The sequence below is a fragment of the Catharus ustulatus genome, chromosome 1 (genome assembly GCF_009819885.2).
Source record: "Catharus ustulatus isolate bCatUst1 chromosome 1, bCatUst1.pri.v2, whole genome shotgun sequence".
In the NCBI taxonomy this organism is placed as follows: domain Eukaryota; kingdom Metazoa; phylum Chordata; class Aves; order Passeriformes; family Turdidae; genus Catharus; species Catharus ustulatus.
The window spans coordinates 172663-192167 of record NC_046221.1 but is presented as its reverse complement, the minus strand read 5'-3'; the positions used below and the strand labels follow the sequence as shown (position 1 = coordinate 192167).

The following is a 19505-nucleotide window of genomic DNA, read 5'->3' as shown; positions in this document are numbered from 1 at the left end:
CCGGGGTGCTGCACTCCAGCCCACTAAGCTGGGGGTCCCTCTGGGAAGTGGGGTGTCCTGGACTCCTCTGCCAGCACCTTTGGGGTGATGCCTCAGCAGCCTTTGGGAGAGGGCAGCCAGAGAGAGCCCGTGCTGGTGTGGAGCCATGCGAGGAGTGTGACAGCAGGCACGGGGCAGCTTTGCCTTCTCCCACGGTGCTTCCAGGCAGAAATCAGCCCGTGCTCTGTTGGTGTCTCCTGCAGGTGCTCCCCACTCGACCAGCAGCACCTCCCTGCACTCGGAGCGCTCCATCAGTGGCATCAACCTGGTGGGCTTCAGCTCCAAGCCGGACGGGATGCACCAGCGCTCCTACTCCGTGTCCAGCGCAGACCAGTGGAACGAGGCTGTGGCAATCCCCAGCAGCTGCCCCAACCCCTGTGAGTAGCCCTTGTGAGTTCTCCCCTCAGCCTCGTGAGTGTCACACACAGCCCCTGCGCCTCGCTGGGGCTGTCCCGTGGTGAGGGTCAGTGGCAGTGTCCAGCCAGGGAAGAAGGACATGGGGAAGCTCCAGCCAAGGGACACTGCTCTGCAGCAGGATGGCTCCGAGCCCTCTGCTCTGACCTTACTCTGAGCTCTCCGTGCTGGGGTACCGCTGCTTTCCCCCACCCCTGCACCTTGCTGGCAGCCCCATCTCCCAGATTTCGGGGCAGTTGGAGGAATAGGAGTGATTCCTGTCTCTGGAGCACACACTGAGCACGGCCCGCCCCCTCCCCCCACGCTCCCTCGCTCTCAGTGATGTTTCAGGACAGTTGAGTGAATTAAAATAATTCATACATTTCCCAACGTAGCCACTTTGCCGAATTGGAAAATAAATGCTTTTGTGCTGCATTCATCACTCCTTCGTTCCTGGCTCTGCCGCCGCACTAAAAAAGCAGTTAAATGCACATCAAGAGTGGAGGAGCCATTTCCATGCCTGCTCGCCCCTTGTAGTTCTCATTAGCGCGGCAGCCGCCCCCCCGCCCGCTCCCAGGGGCTTTCGCAGTTTAAAGGAGCCTCTTTATGATCATTACCGGAGTCCGACTGTGCGGGCGCCATTTGCAGCTGAGGAGGCTCCTCATTTGTAACTGTGAAAAACTATCAATTTCAGCGCGCCTGATGCAGCGGCTCCATCATTGGCCCCATCAGCTCCCTGCTGGAAGCGAATTAATCAGACTGTTACTGCTGATGGGGCAGCGCGGGCGAGGGGAGCAAAGGGGCAGCGCTGAGCGGGGCTGTGCCGGCAGCCCAGCCTGGGACACGGGGACACGGGGACAGCCCAGCCCGGGGACACACTGGGACTGGGCCTGGGACTGGACACGGGGACACGGGGACACGGGGACACGGGGACAGCCCAGCCCGGGGACACACTGTGAGCAGGACTGGACACGGGGACAGCGGGGACAGCCCAGCCTGGGGACACACTGTGAGTGGGACTGGACATGGGGACAGCGGGGACAGCCCAGCCTGGGGACACACTGTGAGTGGGACTGGACATGGGGACAGCGGGGACAGCCCAGCCTGGGGACACACTGTGAGCAGGACTGGACATGGGGACACGGGGACAGCCCAGCCCGGGGACACACTGTGACTGGGACTGGACACGGGGACAGCCCAGCCTGGGGACACACTGTGAGCGGGACTGGACACGGGGACAGTGGGGCAGCCCAGCCTGGGGGACACACTGTGACTGGGACTGGACACGGGGACAGCAGGGCAGCAGGAGCTCAGCCCTGGCATGCACAGCAGCTCTGGTGCCCTCCTGCAGCACTGCATGGGACACACACCTTGGCACAGATGGGTTCTGTGGCACTAGCCCTTTGCACAGCAGCTCCTTGCCCCAGTTCCCTCCTGCCCCAGCTCATGGCAGGTCTCATCCTTGCTCCCAGCTGCCTCTCTGCAGAGCTGGGGGCTGCTGCAGCCGTGCTGTGTGTTGCTCTGCCCTGCCCTGGGTGGCACAGGAGAGCCAGCCAGCCCATGCCCCCATCCCTCTGTCCCCTGTCCTGCCCCTTGTCCTTCTGCTCTCCATCCCTCTGCTCCCTGTCCCTCTGTTCCTGTCCGTGCTCACAGCACCTGGATCACTCTGCCTCTTCTGTGCACAGTTACTGAAGATGCAGATGGGAGCTGATGTGCATGGTCTGTTGTAGCAGGAAAAGGAATAATGTTTTTAAACTAAAAGTGGGTGGGTTTCGACTAGATACAGGGAAGAGGAGTTTTTTTGAGAGGGTGGTGAGGCAACAGGGTGCCAGAGAAGCAGTGGCTGCTCCATCCCTGGAAGTGTTCAAGGCCAGGCTGGATGGGGCTTGATGCAGCCTGGGATAGTGGAAGGTGTCTCTGCCATGGCAGTGGTGGGATTGGTCCCTTCCAACCCAAACCATTCTGTGATTCTGTGCTGCTGCTCCTGCCAGTGACGTGGAGGGGTGAGATGTCCCATCAGTGCTCAGTGCTGTCCTGTGTGCTGGTGGCTGCTCCCCCACCCACAGGTCCCACTGCCCCATGCTGGACCCCAGGCCCTGTGTTAGTGCTCCACAGACTCAGCACAGGCCCTGCAGCACACCATGGGGGTGCCAGGCAGTTCCCAGGGCTGCATCCCTGCTCTGTGTCCCCACAGCCCCAGAAGTGGATTCCCAGTGTCGTGAGGGAGGGGGCATTTCTGGGGTGGGCAGCACTGCCCACGGGCAGGGCGTGCTGAGCTGAGCAGCACAGCCACCCCTCTGTCAGGGAGCTGAGCTGAGCTGAGTCCTGCACCACACCTGAGCCCGGCTCTGCAGAGGCCAGGCTTTCTGCTGCATTTCCAGTTCTGTGTGGCAGGGCAGGTGAGGAATTTTCCTGTGCTCAGAGCTGATTTTGGCCACATAGCAAGGCTGTAGGCTGCATCCCAGCTCCTGGGGACAGGCTGTCTACTCTGGAGAGTACATGGAAGAGCAATGGGATGGTTCCATATGGTCATATAAACATGCTCCAGCACGTTCTAGGTCTGTCCCTTACGCAGGAGCTCTTCAGCCCACCTGTGGGGTTCCAGGGTCCCCCCTAAGGCTGACTGGTTTGGAGAAGAGCCCAGGAGGTCCCAGGTGTGCCTGTGAAAGGTTTCCTTGGTGAGATGCAGCTCTTGAACTCCTTGGGTGAGGGGTTCAGTTGTCCTACTGGGGAAGGAGAGAGTGAGCAATGTCTGATCAAGCAGAGGGAGTGTGTTCCATGTGCTGCCCCCACCCCATTGCCATCCTGTCCGCATCCCACAGGGGCCCTGCAAGTCCCCAGCTCAGGTGCTGGCTGCAGGGATGTGGGTGATGATCCCTCAGGAGTTGCCTGCTCATGGCAGGCCACAGGAGGGGGAGTGCAAAAATACGTGACCCCACTCGCTGACCTGGAGTGAGGCAGGGTGCCAGAGGTGTGGGGTTTGCCCAGGGAGCATCCTGGTGAGCAGGTGGGCAGCAGGGGGAGGATGGAGGCACTGCTGATGAGAAAGTTCAGGTCCCCTGTGACATATGGCTGGGAGCTGAAGGTGCTTCACACCTGCTCTGAACACAGTGCTGTAGCATGATCAGTAACTTATATTTAGAAAACTGGAGTCTGATTTTATTAGATTTATCTCTCTTAATTGTCAAGGGTGAGCTATTTCCCCATGGATAAATAGCAGCAGAAACACCCTACTGGTGTGTGTCAGTGCAGGAGAAACCAGAGTTGGGCGAGCTCCAATGCTGCAGCTTCTCTCAGCTGTGTGAGGGGACACCAGCTGCACCTCGGTCCCTGCCTGGGGCAGCCCCTGGCCTGTGCCCCTCTGTGCCTCTCTCCACCCCACTGCTGGTGGTTGTCATGACAGACCAAGCCCCAAAAACCTGTCTGACCAAGCCAGGATGAACCAAGGGAGCAGGGGATGGGCTGGGGTGGGAGAAAGGCTTGTCAGGTCCCTGCCATCCCACTGCTGGAGCTGCTGCCCTTGTGCAGTGCTGCGATTCCTTTCTTAATTCCAGGTGCCACAGCACATGGAAATGGGAAGTCAGGACTTGATGGGAGACACTGGACTGTGGCAGAGAGGGTGGCGAGCTGCCTGGGGCAGAGGTCCTGGGCATGGAGCTGCCATCCATGCCCCGGGGGTGGGTGGACACTGGAGAGGCAGGAGTGGATTTAGGAGAGGGTTAACAGTGCAGCAAGGGCTCCTGCGCCTCGTTGCCTTCCCCGGAGTCTGCATTTTTATGCTGATTGGAAGCCTGCGCTGTGTGTGCTGCTGAAATTGAATGTCAGGCTTTTGATTTTGTTGCTGGTCTCTAATGAAATTTGACATTTAATGGTGAGTGCAGCGGCAGCGTGTGTGTGTGTGATCGGAGCTTGATTAGCGCACTCTAATTGACAGTAATTAGGCAGCTCCCTGATTGTTTCTAATTCTGCTATTAATTGTAAGGAACAGTATGATTGAGGATAAATTTGGTGCGTTGCTGCTGGGGATGCAGCTTCTTCAGCTCCGTATCGGAAGCCTATTGAGCCCATCATGCTCAGGTTCCTGAGTGTGGCAAGCCCAGTCACCTCGTCTGGCAGAGCAGGGCTGCGAGGGCAGCGCTTCTGCAGAGCCCCTGCAGGTCCTGGTGCCAGCATCTGCCCCAGAGAGGCCAAGAGCACCTTCTGGGCCTGTCCCTCCCCAAAACGCTCGTCCAGCCCTGCTTCACCGGGAGCTTGTGTTTGGGGCGGGCCGTGGGGCTGCCCCAGAGGTGCTGCTGTGTGTCCCTGTGGGATCCTCCTGCCTGGATCCCAGTGCACAGCGGGTCCAGCCTGAGCTGGAGAGGCTGTGCCATGGAGCTGGGCAGGTCCTGCCCTGTCTCATGGGGCTGTGTGGGTCAGGCCAGCCCCAAGTACCGGGGCTGGCTCCAGAGCACTTGGGTATCCTGGAAAGAGGAGACTGTCACTGTCCTGCTGTGCATGACTTGCCTTTTTTTTGTCCCCAGCTAACGGTACTGCCGACTCACTCAGCTCCAGCCCAAACATTTCCAGTGCTGCCAGCCCAAAGCTGGAGCCACCTCCGTCACCACATGCCAACAGGAAAAAGCATCGCAGGAAAAAGAGCACAGGGACAACTCGGCTCGATGGCCCCAGCACGGCAGCAGAAGGTAGGAAGGGTCTGCCTGGGGGAAGCTTGGCTGGCTCAGAAGGGTCCTGCAGTGCTCTCTGGGTCACTGGGGCTTGGAGTGCTTCTCATGAGGGGCTCTGTGGTGACCTGGGGCTCAGAGCAGCTTGGGCTGGGGCAGGAAGGAGCAGCCAGCCTCTGATCTGCCTTTCCCTCCATTTCCCACGTGCCATGCAGAGCCACCGTCACAGACAGTTACTGGTAATTAAACTTGCTAACTGTAGTAGCAGACCTGAGAGCACAGGTTAAGGGGTGCTCTCAGACGTTTTCCACCACAAGGACCTATTTCCATTGGCTTGTAAATTGGCCAAACTTTCATAATTTAAAGATCTGTGCTGGGCACCTGTCTCAAGCCAAGGGTCTTCTGGAAAAGCTTGTCTGCTTCAGGGGACCAGCTGGAGGCATGTGCATTGCTTTCCCAGTGCTCAGAGTACTGATGGGTTTTGTGTTGAGAAGTTATGGTGTGTATGGTTGCTGAAGAGGGATCCAAAGCCTGGCAGGGGGCTGCAAGGCATGGGAACCATTTTGCTGGGAAAAGACACCAGATTTGTCCAGGTGGAGATGAGCCTGGCAGCCATGTTCTCCAAAGCCTGTGTCCGTGGTTAGCTGCTGGAAAAGTGAGATTTGACCTTATTCTTGGTCATTCTGTCCCACAGCACTCAATAAGCTTCTGTGGTAAACCAAAGCAAAGATGTAATTCAGCGGGGAGGAGGGTTCAGTACAAGTGTTTGAAGATAACAGTTGCTGCAAAACAAGCCAGTAAATATTAGTCTGTACCTGAAGGTGCTTCAGCTGTCCTGGCACCTTGCTCCAAATCACATCTGCCTGCAGTGCAGCAGCCCAGGTGTCCCATAGCAGAACAGCTCAAGTTCTTGTTCTTGGAATCACTGCTTTGATGATGTGCAGAGTTGGGCAGCTCTGCTGTTCCTTTTTTGCTGTTATAGTTGTCTGCATCTGAAATGCACCAGGTCTAAGACAGGCTTCTCCTCTGGGGTGATTGGCTGAGGAACCTTGAGCATGGTTTGAGTCTGTCAGACTGGTGTGCCATGAGTAGCACTTTGTTCTTAGCCCTCTGTGTATGTTGCCTCCTCAGACCCATTGCTGCCCTTCCCAAACTGGTTTGCAGTTCTCAGCCCAGTGCTTGGCAAAAGGAGAGGCTCATTCTTTGTGTGAATAGTGGGATAGTGAAGGAGGGGATGATTTTGCACCCCCATATGTAAGACTGAGAAAGCATGTGCTGAAGTAGGAAGTCCTGTCCTGTAAATAAAATGCTAAGGAGGAGTTGTAAAGGAGGTGCCAGAGCTGACCTCGGTGTGGTGATTTGGTTTATCAAGTGGACATGAGGGCTCTCAGCTGACCACAACAACGACGAAGAAGCACAGGACTGATGTGTCAGTGCTTGCAGAGGAGGTCTGGTCCTGTGGCTGCTCAGTGCAGCTGACAGGGTGTGAGAGCTGCAGATGCTGGGACCTCACAGTACACAGAATGTAATGGAATTTCATAGTAGAAAAGGTAATTGAATGTGGGAACACTTTTATGAAGCAGTAGCACGGACTAACCACTGCTTGAAGTCTTAAAATTTGATTAGTTCCTTTTCAACAACACATGTGTGCTTGGCAGAATTCCCAGACCTCTGCTCCCAGATGCACAGGCTGGAGGCTGTCACCCTTCTCCTTACGTGCCCAGGACAGGAGTCTTGGAGCAATCCCAGTTTTCCCATCATTTCATAGGGATGTTTTCTCAGACTCGCTCTTTCTGTCCCTCCTGGTTTGGCAGCATCCCTGGAGGGTGAGGGGCTGGAGTGGAGGGATGTGGTGAGCATCAGGGCTCTGAGTATTTTTGTTGTTTCCTGCGCTGGTCCTTGGCCATGGTGGTGAGCAAGGCAGAGGTCTGTGTTACCTGAAGTGTTACCCAGGCCCTGTCTCAGGTTGATACAGCTAATTTAAAGCCCTATCAGGTGCTGTAGCAGTGTAGCTTTTTCCTACAATGTGCATTCCTTGGCATTTATCCACACAGAACTTCATTTCCCAGCAAAGTGTCAGCTACCAAACGTCTGTCACTGCACAGACCTTGCACACAGACCTTGCACAGAGCCTCTGGCACCGGTGCTGCAGCAGGAGGAGCCCCCTGTGTGACGTGCAGTGCTGCTGGTGCCAAGGTGCATGGCAGCAGAGGTCAGCAGGAGGCTGAGCTGCTGCAGTGCTGCAGTGCTGCAGCGGGCAGGAGCGGTGCAGGCACCTTGTGAGGGGTGAGGAGAGCACAGCACAGCACAGGGGGCACCCAGGGCACACAGGCAGCCCATCATTGACGTCCCCAGTGTGAATCCAGACTTTCCAAGCCCCTGTGTCATTTTTCAGTGGGTCAATGTGTGCAACATGTGCTGGCTCAGTTGGGCAGAGCTGATGGAACCAGCTGCTCCCAGTGCTGCTGGGGGCTGCTGCATGCTGGATTTCTGGCTTTTGGTCAGCTGTTGACAAACTGAACTTGCATTTATTTTTTAAAAGAATCTAGTATGTTAGAAAATAGATCTAATTGCAAAACTGGAATTCCAGGGGCTGGGTCAGTTCTGTCGTGCTCCAGCTTACCCTGCATCAACAGGATGTTGTGCTGCTGTGGGCAGCGTCTGCTGCCAGCAGGACCGTGCTCTGAGTCCATGGGAGTGGCCGCTGTTGCTGCACTCAGAGCTTCCCAGCTTGGTTCTAGCCAGTTGCAGCAGCAATGGGCTGTGTTCCCCGTTTTCATGTGAGGGGGCATCCTGGTTGAGAGAGGACCATGTGCATTCCTGTTCTCGGTATGAATTATGGAGCTGGGTCACACCTCCTTTTCACCCCCACCTGCCATGTGCCTGGCTCCTGCCCGTGGTCCCTTTGTGAGGGGCTTGGTTGGTCTCTCTGAGCTCTGGGACTGCTCCAAGACCTGGTGCAGCTCTGGGCACTGCAGCAGCTCATCAGCAGGACCAGCAGGCCAGGGCAGAGGCAGAGGGGCGAGTGACTGGGACTGGTGTTCAGGTGCCACCCGTGATGGGTCACTGTCCTGCGTGACAAGCAGAGACTGGAAACAAGTACAAGGAGGTGCTGAGCCTCTGCTTGAGATCCTGTCCCAGTGTCTGAATGGTCCAGCTGTGAATCCTGGGTGAGCATTGCCCCACACCCTGGGCATGGCCGATGGTTTGTGTCATGGACTGGTGCCTGTAAGTATGACTGACACCCCTTTGAATCTTTTTTAGCTGCTTTTGAACAGTTATGGCAGTTTTTTTCAGAGCAGGGTAATCTGAGTTTTTTGCTTCTGCAAAGTGTGAAACCAACCAACATGGTGAAAGTGTGGAATTGCTGCACCAGGAGTGGGGCTGCTGGGCCCTGTGGCAGAGCTGCTGTCCCCTGGTGGTGCTCACCCCTCTCTGGAGGGCTCACTGTCCTGGCAGGAGCGTGGGGACAGCCCAGTGAGGAGCCATGCTGTCTGTTAGCTCGTGTTGGTGTGGGGAGCACTGTGGAGGGACACCCCCCAAAACTTCCCACCCACCAAGAGCTGCATGGGGCCAGGCAGGGCGTCAGGCTCAGCCTCTGTCCCAGCATCCCCGTGGGAAGGAGCAGCCCTGGGGTATGTGAGGGAGCAGGTTGGGGCTGTGCTCAGGCTGCCTGCACCTGCCTGCACCCGCCCCACACCCGTGAGCTAGGCACGAGCAGCTCAGGTTAGCATCCTGGGAAAGTTGGTGAGGTCTGGGGATAAATTGCCATCAGTTTATCTCATTTAGGAGGTAATCAGAGCTGGGGACGTGCAGAGCAATTGAATCTTAGTTGTTCTGAAGTATCATAAATCAAACGAGCTGTTGCTTTTTTACATGGGCTCATGTTAAAGAGAGCTCCGTGTCAGGCTGCCAGGGAGCATCCGCAAACTATGGCAGGCGTGGGATTGGGCTGCCGGAGATGTCACCGAGCTGGGGAGTGCAGCTCGGGCTGTCAGGGAGCACCCACAGGCTGGAAACGCGTGTCAGGCTGTCAGGGGACGAGGATGCTCATCGCCATGGGTAGGTGCAGTGTCATCCTGCAAGGACCATCGGGAGAGTGTGCTCTCGTCAGACCCAGCAGAGCTCTGTGGCCAGGAGTGCCCGTCCTGCCATGGAGCTCCCACAGCCCCCCTGCAGCCACGCTGCTCTTGGCCCGGACCCTGCGCCCTGCTGAAGCTGCCAGGAGGGCCAGAGAGCCTCAGACCCGGCCGAGGGCAGCAGCACCTTCGCGACGCTCCCTGCTCCAGTCCCCCATGGCTGCCAGAGCTCCGGGGATAATGAACTTCTCATGTGCTTAAAGAGTGATGCAGGGTGCATGGCGAGAAGCTGACAGCCCCTTAATGTGCTTCTCAGTGGCGGCCAAACGACGCGGTTTTGTCTTTGTTTTTTAGTTTTAAAACCCACAGGAAATTGATGGCCAGTAAAGAGTTGTGTTGGGGCGATGTGCGTGATTAATGCCAACTGTCAGGGGCTGTCGAGGCCGACGGTGGCGAGCCGGAGTGTGAGGCTGAGCCGTGCTCACCAGATTGCTGGGGATTCCAGCTGCTATCGCTCAGCTCCCCCTGCCCCTCGCAGCTTGTGTCACCCGCGCGCTGCCTCCACCGAGCCTCTTAATTCAGAGCTAACAAGTCACCGCAGCTCATTATGGACCCTGCGGCTCCCTGCTCCGTCCTGCGGGAGGGAGCAGCCTGTGCTGGGCATCTCCGTGCTTCAGCTGGTCCCCATCAGCTCCCACCCCTGCAGCCTGTGCAGCCTGGGGGACCTTGCACAGCTCCGTGTTACCCCTCTGGGAGACCCTCGTGTGCACCCCTGCCCTCCACAAGCCTCTGCTCACACCGTGAAGCTCGCCCTGCCCGTGCCCTCCTCCCTGCTGCCTGCACACCCCCAGCCCTTCTGCCCCCTCCCCGGCCCCTGCTGTGCACCCCACATTCACCCTCCCTGCCACAGGCACAAAAATGACAATGACACTCTTCAAGCCCTGGTGACCCCCTGCCTGCCCCTGTGCACCTGTGGTGTCCCCTGGGAGCACCTGCTCCTCTTGTCACGCCGTGTCCTTCCCCACACACACCACACACCCTTGGGACCCCTCTGTGTGCCCACCCACGCTCGAGCCCCCCGGCCGCCCCGGTGGTGCCAGCCCAGCCGGGGGCACTGGGGGTCTCCATCAGCTGCTCCTGCTGCGCTCTCCTGCGGCTGTCCCCGCGGAGGGGCCTGTCCCCGTCGCACTAATACAGGTTGGGAATATTGGGTTTAATGATCTGCAAAATGAGGAGGTAGCGAGCTGACATTTACGAATGGTGCTGCATCCTTCTCTTCCCAGACGCCTGCTAATTTGTTGATATCCCAAACACCTCATAATGATATGGTACAGTCGCAGCTTGCAAACAAGCATCCCGAGGCCAGGGGCTGCTGGCTGCCCTGCTCCAGGACCCTCCTCACAGGCCTGGCAGCCAGAGAGCAGAGCTCTGGGCCAGGGTCTCCCTGCATGTCTGACAGGACCTGCCCTGGTTCCTGCTGTGTGCCCCACACGCTGGAGGCGTCCCCCCACTCCTCCCTGTGTGACTGCCCACTCTGCAGGGCCTCTGGAGGCACTTCTGCTATGGCACAGAAAGCAGCAGAGGGGATGGCAGTGGGAGAAGGACAGCCTGCAGGGAGAGGCTGGCTGTGACTGGGAGATGATGAAGAGCAGAGGTGGCAGAGGACACTTCTGCTTCAAGAGTGGGGCTCAGTGCCAGCTCTGCTTTCTGTCTTGCTGGCGTTGAGTGTAATCCTGCTCCTCTCTCTGGACCTGCTGGGATGCAGGGGAGGTGTCCTACACTACCCTGCCCCTATCTGCTCAGGAAGGACCCAGCCAGGAAGAGGTCTGGCATGGAAGGCTCTTTGCCTGGATGGCTGCTGCCATTCCCTGTGCTGAACTCCCCCTTCCCACGGGGCAAGACAGTGCTACCCTGGGCCTTTGGGCTGGTGTGGGGAGCTCTGTCCAATGCCCTGTGCAGAGAGGGAATTGCTGTGCCATGTCCAAGTGCTGGGAGCAATCCTGCTGCACTTGGTGGGGACCAGAGGGACGTTGCTCCATCCTCTCTCCTCACAGAGCTGCTTTGTATCCTCATGCTTCTGGGACAGGGGAGCAGCCCCCCATATTGATGCTTGTGCCCTGAGAGTGCTGCTCCAACCTGTGTGGGGTCCCTCGGGTAGGGTAGGGGTGAGGCATGGGGCCAGCCTGTCCCAGTGCAGCTCCCTGGGGAACACACTGCCTGCAGGACCTGCTGCACCCCACGGAGAAGCAGGATGTCCATGGGAAAGGACGTGGGAAGCTTCATGTCAGTCTCCACAGCAGGGTTTCTGTGCTGGGCACCAATGCAGCGTGCAGCCAGAGCCCTTTGCAGAGCAGGACCAAGCTCTGCCCCAGCCCTGTGCTGAAGCTGTTTTTAGCTCCCCAGCTCTTTCTGCTCAGAGCTGTATTTCTCCCCACTCACAGGATGGAAAGGGGACTTGACACCAGCTGTGAGGGCCACACTCTGTGTCACTGCTGCTCCCCTTCCTTTTCCTCTTTGGGATCTCACAGGTGTCAGTGGGACACGCCTTGCCTTAGGGCTGCCTTGAGCAGCAGATGTAAGCTCTGCTCTTGCATCTTGGTGGGCACTTGCTTACCCTCCTGCTGTCCCTTTGGTCTGTCTCCTGGCTGGACACACAGGATGTCTCCATTCTCGGCAGCCCCGTGGTGCCCCTCTGCTCTCTGGAGGATGGCTCCCCCCAAGGCTGCTCATCTCCTGTGGCCCCTGCCCACTGTCTTGGCTGCTGGTGCAGCCTGGGTGCCCTGTGGCTCTGCTGTCCTGGCCATTCCCTCCCTAATCCTGCTCCTGCTCAGAGCCCTCATTCCTGGGCGGTGTTGGGAGGGGGGTCGAGGGGTTAACACCCATTAGCAGAGCCGGTTCGCACCAAACTCTGCTCAGCAACTCTTCACAGAGCTCAGTCTTTAAAACATCATCAAAAAATCATCAAGAGAAAGAGAGGCAGCGCATTCATTTCCACTGCCCACTAATTCTAATGGAGCTGCTGTAATGGGCTCCCACCAGCACACTGGGGCAGCCGCAGGGCTGGGGGGCCGGGCTCTGCCATCTGGCCCCTGGATAGCCCCTCACTCGGAGGCAGCTGGGAAAGGCTCTCCCCTCCTGTAGGACTGGTTTCCTCTTAGGTCTGAGCCCTGTCAGGTCAAGCTCTGGGACTTCTGTGACCACTGAGAAGGAGCCTGTGCCCTTGTGTGGAGCTGGGGAGGGAGTTCTGCCAGCTCTGCTTCAGCAGAGATAGTCTAAAGTCTAAACCCTTTGCTTATGTCATCTGCTCGGTGCTGCCCTTTCATCTGGCCAGAAATGGCCCTGCCACTTTGGAAACCTGTAGCTCTCCCCAGAAGAAGCTGAGAATGCCCAGTACTGTCCCTAAAACAAGGGTTTGCGTCTGATCCAACTTGTATAGGTGCCCTGAGGAGCTCAGGAATGGTCCTAGACCATTCCAGAAGGTCTGCACAGCTGCTGCAAGCACTTGGTTCCCTTCCCAGGGAATCAGCTCTGCTGATCCTCACGTGTGAATCCAGGGCTGTGATCCCACAGAGCCACGCACTTCTGTCATAGTCACGCTGTGCTGATGTCTCCACAGACATCCAGCCCACAGTGCCATCCTGCACTAGGAGGTGGGGAATTTGCCTTAGCACAGCAGAAAAGCTGTGCTCTTTTGTTAGCTCTTCCCAGGCTCCAGGGCCTTTGTTCGGCATGAAGCTGGAATCCAGGAGGCACAAAGAAGGAAGGGAACGGAGCTCCTGCTCTTGCAGAGCTGGTGCCAGGGCTTTGGTTGAACTGGGACTGCTCCCACGGCTGGGACTGGGCAGCCTCAGAGCTCTGGGATGTCCCTCAGCTGTGACAGTAGGAAAGTCCATCCGAGTCAGGTTGGAACCCCAGGAATTTCTCACCCAGGAGGAGGGAACTTCTGCCCTATTGTGAATGTCCTGAGCAGTGCTGGGAGCCACATGGAACCCCCTGCTTCAGCACGGTGGCTCAAGGAGCACAGAGAGCAGGCATTTGCTTCCCTGGAAAATGTACAGGTGCAGGAAGGCTGGGGCTGGGATTCATGCCTGCCTGCTTGGTGGGGAGGTGCTGGGCAAACAGGAACACATGTGAGCCCACAGCAGGAATCCTCACTGTGTCCTGCTGACCACAGTGTCCTCTTCCTGCTGTGCAGAAGGCTTGGCAGCAGGCAGGACTTTAAGTGCATCCAGTGCTTCCCGAGTCCAGCAGCAGGCTTGGGCTCTGCAACACAGCAGCAGCAGCAGCCACAGGTGGCTCAGACCAAGGCAGGATGGGATTAGAGGAGGGCAGGGCCTGTTGTGATGTGTCAGGGTCCCCCAGGAGCGCTGTCTGCAGATGCTCCCTGCAGCACCTGGGCAGCCCCTGCCCCAGGGAGCTGCTGCTCATTCCCTGCTGGCTGGTAGTGCCTGGCCCCAGGCAGCCACCAGCCCTGTGGCTGTGGGGGGATGGTCCTGGCTCCCCTGCAGTCTGGGGGCTCCCTGCCCGTGCCAGGCTCTGGCAGCACTCGCAGAGACTGGTGCCAGCAAGCAGAGGAGGCAATGCTTGTTAGCCTGGCTGTTGGCTGGCTATTTCCTCTCCCAGTATTCACAAGCTAGCAGCTGTATATTTTCCAAGAATCTTGTTCTTGAGCTGGGACTTGGTGTCTGTGGGGTCTGTCCTGTGGCTGAGAGCTGGACGAAGGGGCTTGACAAGTGGGACGTCCTGTGCATCAGAGGGGGGAGTCCAGCAGCGTGGCCAACTGCCTGCTCCCTGCAGTCTGTCATCCTCATCCTCCTGAGGGCTCCCTCTCTCATTCCAGCAGGACAAAGGCACTTGCAGACGCCTTTCTCTGGAGGAGGAGTCCCAGGCTGATTTAGGGTAAAATGAGTAAAACAGCCTTGCCTTCCTATCTGGGAAGGGCAAGCCAGGACAAGCCCTTATCCTGGGGTCATTCCATGCAGGCTCTGGTGGTGTGGAGACCCAGCCCTGTGTTCCCACACCAGTTATGAGCCCTGGTGATCCCCAGGCCTGGTGCTGGTCAGTGCAGGTGCTGACCACGGACCTGGGAGGAAGGGCTGTGCACTCCCATCATGTTCAACAGACCTGGCTCTCCTAGGGAGACTTCCCAAGGCTGCACCATGGTCTGGGGATGTTCATGGACACAGATGGCTCCAGGTGGCCCCACAGTAGGTGAGGGTGTCCGTGCCCTTGGTGCCACCCGGCCAGGGGCCTCTGCAGCCATTCACTGGGGGCTGTGGCAGCTCTCAGTCCCTGTCTTTCTGCTGCTTCCCTCCGCAGTGAGGGGCTTCTGTGCGGCAGAGAACTCGGGGAGAGGAGGGGACCTCCCTCAAGCCCCTCCAGACTCCCCTGCTCACCTCCCCACGTCCTGCCTGGTGTGCACAGACCCTGCCAGGCTCGAGGCCAGAGCAGCTCTGCCTGGATGGGGACCAGAGGCCCCTCGGCCTCCGTGCTGTCTCTGGAGCTGAGCAGTTGACTCCCTGCTTTTAATAGAGAGCTGGGAAGGCACATTATGGAGATGAGGGTGTTATTTGCATAACGCTAATTAGGTAATTACAAATCATTTTGCTATGAGCTGAAGCGTGTGCTGTGACATAACGTTTATTAGTCATTCCATTCAGGCCCCGCTTAGTTAAGTCATTTACTGCACTAACTACTGAAGTTGGCAGTAAAAGGTAAATGCTGGTGCTGGGTGTGAGGCTGACATGGCACCCCATGAACTGTGCCCATGGGGGGCCGTGTGAGGCAGAGCCAGGCTGGCAGGGGTCAGCAGGGCAGAACACCTTTCAAGCCTTGGTGAGGAGCCAGCCACAGGCTCCTCTTGCACCACCTCACTCTGTGTGCCAGCCCTGGTTCTAAAGGCTCTCGAGGGCAGACACTGAGCACTGGTGCTGGCTGCAGGCACCTCTCAGTGGAGGAGCTGATTTCCCTGCTCCAGAGGTTGGCAGCTTTCTCTGAGGGTGGGACACAGGGCAGGGAGAGTGGGCACAAGCCAGTGGAGCTGTGTGGGGCAGAGGGAGGGAGGGCTGGCACAGAGCTCTGACTCTTCTCTGCAGTCACTTGCCTGTCCCAGCCTCCTGGGCTCTGCTGCTGCCTCGGCCCTGCCCCGTGGGGATTGTGGTAGCCTGGCAGGATCTGTCCCGTGACAGACCCCCTCCTTCCCAGCCCCGTGTTATGGCACACCTTTCTCTTCCAGAACCAGATGAGCCATTTGAGTTCATTATCGTGTCGCTGACGGGCCAGACTTGGCTCTTTGAAGCCTCGACATCAGAGGAGCGGGAGCTCTGGGTGCAGGCCATTGAGAGCCAGATCCTGGCCAGCCTGCAGGGCTGTGAGAGCAGCAAAAACAAGGTAAGAGGCCTTGACCAATTTCTGTTCTATATTCTGTGGCATCTGTTTTGCCACATTCTTCCATGTCACCCACTTGCCTGTCTGTCCACACTGAATCCTGCCTTGATCCCTCTTGTCCCAGTGAAATTCAGTCCCATCCCTGGCACTATGCACTTCCCCAGGTTTCTTGCCACCTCTTCCCTGCCTGGCTCTGTGCATCCCATGTGGCTGGATGGGATGGTTCATTCTTGAACATCTCTGCCCCTTCTTCCCACTTTGCCCACTGTCCCCTGCTCCTGTGGCGCACAGCTGGCCACTCCAGACCCTGCTGTCAGAGCCCCCGTGCTGGCCAGCCTCACGGAGCCTGGCGTGGCACTCAGGAGGGGTGCAGGGTGTGGTGGGGCACTCAGGAGGGGTGCAGGCTGTGGTGGGGTGGCTGGCCTGCAGTGAAGGGGGCATTGTGGCGTTCTTTGCAGGCTCGGCTGGGCAGCCAGGGCGACGCGCAGGCCATGCAGGCCGTCCGCACCGCACGAGGGAACAGCTTCTGCGTGGACTGCGACGCTCCCAGTAAGAGATGTGCGCTGGGGGCTCACCCGGGAGGGGAGGGGGCTCCAGCCACCCCGGGCACAGAGACCTGCTCTGTGTGTCCGTCCCATCCTCTCCCACATGGACCTGCTCCTCGGGGTTGGGGTACAGCCCTCACTGGGCTGTGACCCCTCACTGGCCAGCCTGAGGTCTCAGCCTCTCCGTGCCCACCTCTCCCAGGGACTCTGAACTGGAAGGGCTCTGGTGCCTGCAAATACGAGTCTGAACTATGGGAAATGGGCTGGTGAGTCTTGGCAGGTTCTTAACTCTCCCCCACTGATCCTGCCGCCCTCAGATCCAGACTGGGCCAGCCTGAACCTGGGCGCTCTCATGTGCATCGAGTGCTCCGGGATCCATCGCAACCTGGGCACCCACCTGTCCCGTGTGCGCTCCCTGGACCTGGATGACTGGCCTAGCGAGCTCCTCATGGTCATGACGGCCATCGGCAACGCGCTCGCAAACGCTGTCTGGGAGGGAATGGTGGAGGGCTACCCCAAGCCCACCCCTGAGAGCAGTCGGTAAGGGAGATGGCGTCTTGGGAAACACACCAGGAGGGCTGGGGGACACTGCAGGGGTTGGGAGCAGCCACTGAGGCAGGCAGGATTCCTCAGGATGCTCCAGTGCTGGTGGTCCCGTCTGCCTGTGAGGCGCTGGCCGCCCTCTCCTGCCGTCGTGGTGGGGCAGTGGGGCTCCATGGCTGTGCCGTGACTCTGAGCTGAGGCTGGCTGCAAAGCCGAAGGGGTTAACAGAGATGGCTTGGCAGCGTCGTGCGGGTCTCCAGGGTCCGTCCCTTTCAGGCCCTTGTCTGTCCCTATCGGAGCCACTCTGCTGTCACTCATCCCAACAAGAGCCCATTCTGCGGCTTATCAGCGGCGGAGCGCGGGTCAGGGGGCGGCGGCAGTGAGCGTGCTCGGCGGGGCACTGATGGGGAGAATGGCAGCAGATAGCGGCGGGCCGGCAGCATCGATCCCCGGCCCCGGCCCCGGCGGGACGGACGCGGACACTGCCTTTGTTTGCGCCGGGCGCGACGGCGGCAGCGATAAGGTGCCTCCCGCGGCACCGGGCTGGCGTGTGCAGCGCTAACCTTTTCCTGCCGCTGGCCATGGCCCGCACACCGGCACGGCACAGGGACGGTCCCCGAGCTGCCACAGCACGGGCACACAGCACTGGGGTGCCGGGGGCTCTGGCATGGGGTGCACACAGACAGGGGTGGCCTGGGAGCGAGAGCTGCTGCTGTGCAGGCCTGGATGTGAGCACACAGTGTCCGTGGGGATCTGTGAGGAGGTGCAGGAAGGCAAGCAGGTGTCAGGCAGGTGGCCAGAGTGGAATGACAGAGGTTTAGTGGCTGCTGTGGGCACAGGGGCACAGCTATGCAGAACATACGTGGGTGGGACGGATGTTCACTGCTCACACAAGTGTGTTCACACGGCAGTGCTGATGCTCATGTCCTTTTGTGCATGTCCTTTTGTGATTGTCTCAACTGTGACAGTGACAATGTCCTGTCTGGCAGGGAGGAGAAGGAGCGCTGGATCCGGGCTAAGTATGAGCAGAAGCTCTTTCTGGCCCCTCTGCCCCAGTCCGACATCCCGCTGGGGCAGCAGCTGCTGCGGGCTGTGGTGGAGGACGATCTGCGCCTCGTGGTGACGCTCCTGGCCCACGGCACCAAGGAGGAGGTGAACGAGACCTACGGAGATGGAGACGGGCGCACAGCGCTGCATCTCTCCTGCGCCATGGCCAATGTGGTGTTCACACAGCTGCTCATCTGGGTAAGGCAGAGCCTGCAGCCTCCACCGCGGTGCTTCTGGTGCCATCCCCACCCCCCACCTTTATCCATCCTGCTTTCGTGGGTTCCCCCACATGCCCACGGCACTGACCTGCCCACCCTCCCAGCTCCCTCTTCCTGCCTTCCCCAGAGCTCCTGTGCTCCCTGCCCCCGGGCACAGGGTTCCCAGTACCACTGACCAGCTGCTTCTCTCCCGCGCAGTACGGAGTGGATGTGAAGAGCCGGGACGCTCGGGGCCTGACCCCGCTGGCCTATGCCCGGCGAGCCGGCAGCCAGGAGTGCATCGACATCCTGCTGCAGCACGGCTGTCCCAGCGACAGCACGGCCACGCTGACCCCCAGCCTGCCCCGCCGCAACGCCAATGCCAACAACAACGCCTGCGCCGCGGCACCGCCAGAGCTCAGCGCCAGCCCCGGCACGGCCTAGCTCTGCACGGGCCCTCCGGTCACCACACAGCTGCCCTCCAGCCCTGCCGGGGACCAGGGCTGCAGGAGGGGCTCTGAGAGCAGCACAGACAGGCCCCCACAGTGCTGGCCCCCACTGAAAGCCCCATTTCAGCCCAGAGGAGGCTGGGAGCCAGCTGGGAGCCAGCATCCTGCTCCTCTGCGCTGGTTCCAGACGCCTCTCACCGTGCAGCTGTGTACACCCAGTGCTGGCAGCTGTGGGGGGCTCCCACATCATCACTGGGGTGGCTGCAGTGCACCCCATTCTCGTGACCGGTACATGGATGGGGAGGCAGTTTCTCCTGCCCCCCCCACACACATCTGTAGATAAAGCAGGGCTGGGAGCAGTTCAGGTGTGTGCCCCACCCTGCACAGCAGTACCAGGAAGGCTGATGCCTGCACCTGCTCCTCAGGCAGGTCAGTTTGGGCATTACCTCCTGCTCTCCCTCCGTGTTGGCCTCACCACAGCCCCCGGTGCAGCAGTGAGGTGGGGGCAGCAGGAGGTGAATGTTTCTCCACTGCAGCCCCGTGCTCCTCTGCTGCTGGCCGGTGCAGGAGGGGTGCACGCACCGATGCTGCTCCCTGTGTGCTGATGCAAGCGTGCCACGTCCCCAGCGCAGCCCCTGGACAAAGGCCTCCCCAGCTCCCTGGTGACCTGCAGTGGGAAGAAGATGGTCACCTCGGGATCCCCAGCTCTGTCTGTCTGTCTGTCTGTAGAGTCACTGTCCTTCGAGGTTAAAGCTCCAAGCCATACCCAGTGTCTCCATCAGAGCCTCCTGCTGGCTCCCGCTGCTGCCCAGGTGGGGCTGGTCTCCAGCTGAGCAAGAGGAGAGGAGAGGAGCATCTCTGCATTGGGGTCAAGCCTCTAGCTGAATGCTGGAACCTCAAGGCTTTGGACACTGCTATGGAATGTCTCTGTCACTTGTGTATAAAATGTACATTGGAAATATTTATATGGACACTCTGTATATACGGTTTCTTTTCCATGAGTTGCCCTGTGTGTGTTACCTGCAGCCAAGGAGATAAAGGCCAATAAAGCAACCCACCTCCTGCAGGCCAGTGTCTCAGTGTGCTGCCTTTGGTTTTTCCAATGCAGCCCTGGTTTGCAGCCGGGTCTGGTGACTCTCCAGCCCACACTGACAAAAGTTCAGCC

General features: G+C 59.0%; 1 protein-coding gene across 1 annotated transcript in view; it reads left to right on the top strand.

Moving 5' to 3' along the window:
• The window catches only part of AGAP3 (ArfGAP with GTPase domain, ankyrin repeat and PH domain 3), a 77052-nt gene extending 57646 nt beyond the window's left edge, over positions 1-19406 (top strand). The window contains 7 exon segments of the mRNA XM_033080647.2: positions 243-416; positions 4953-5114; positions 15408-15562; positions 16018-16108; positions 16422-16644; positions 17637-17892; positions 18111-19406. Coding sequence (XP_032936538.1) covers positions 243-416; positions 4953-5114; positions 15408-15562; positions 16018-16108; positions 16422-16644; positions 17637-17892; positions 18111-18335 — 1286 coding nt within the window. The 3' untranslated portion in view covers positions 18336-19406.
• The last annotated feature ends 99 nt before the right edge of the window (positions 19407-19505 follow it).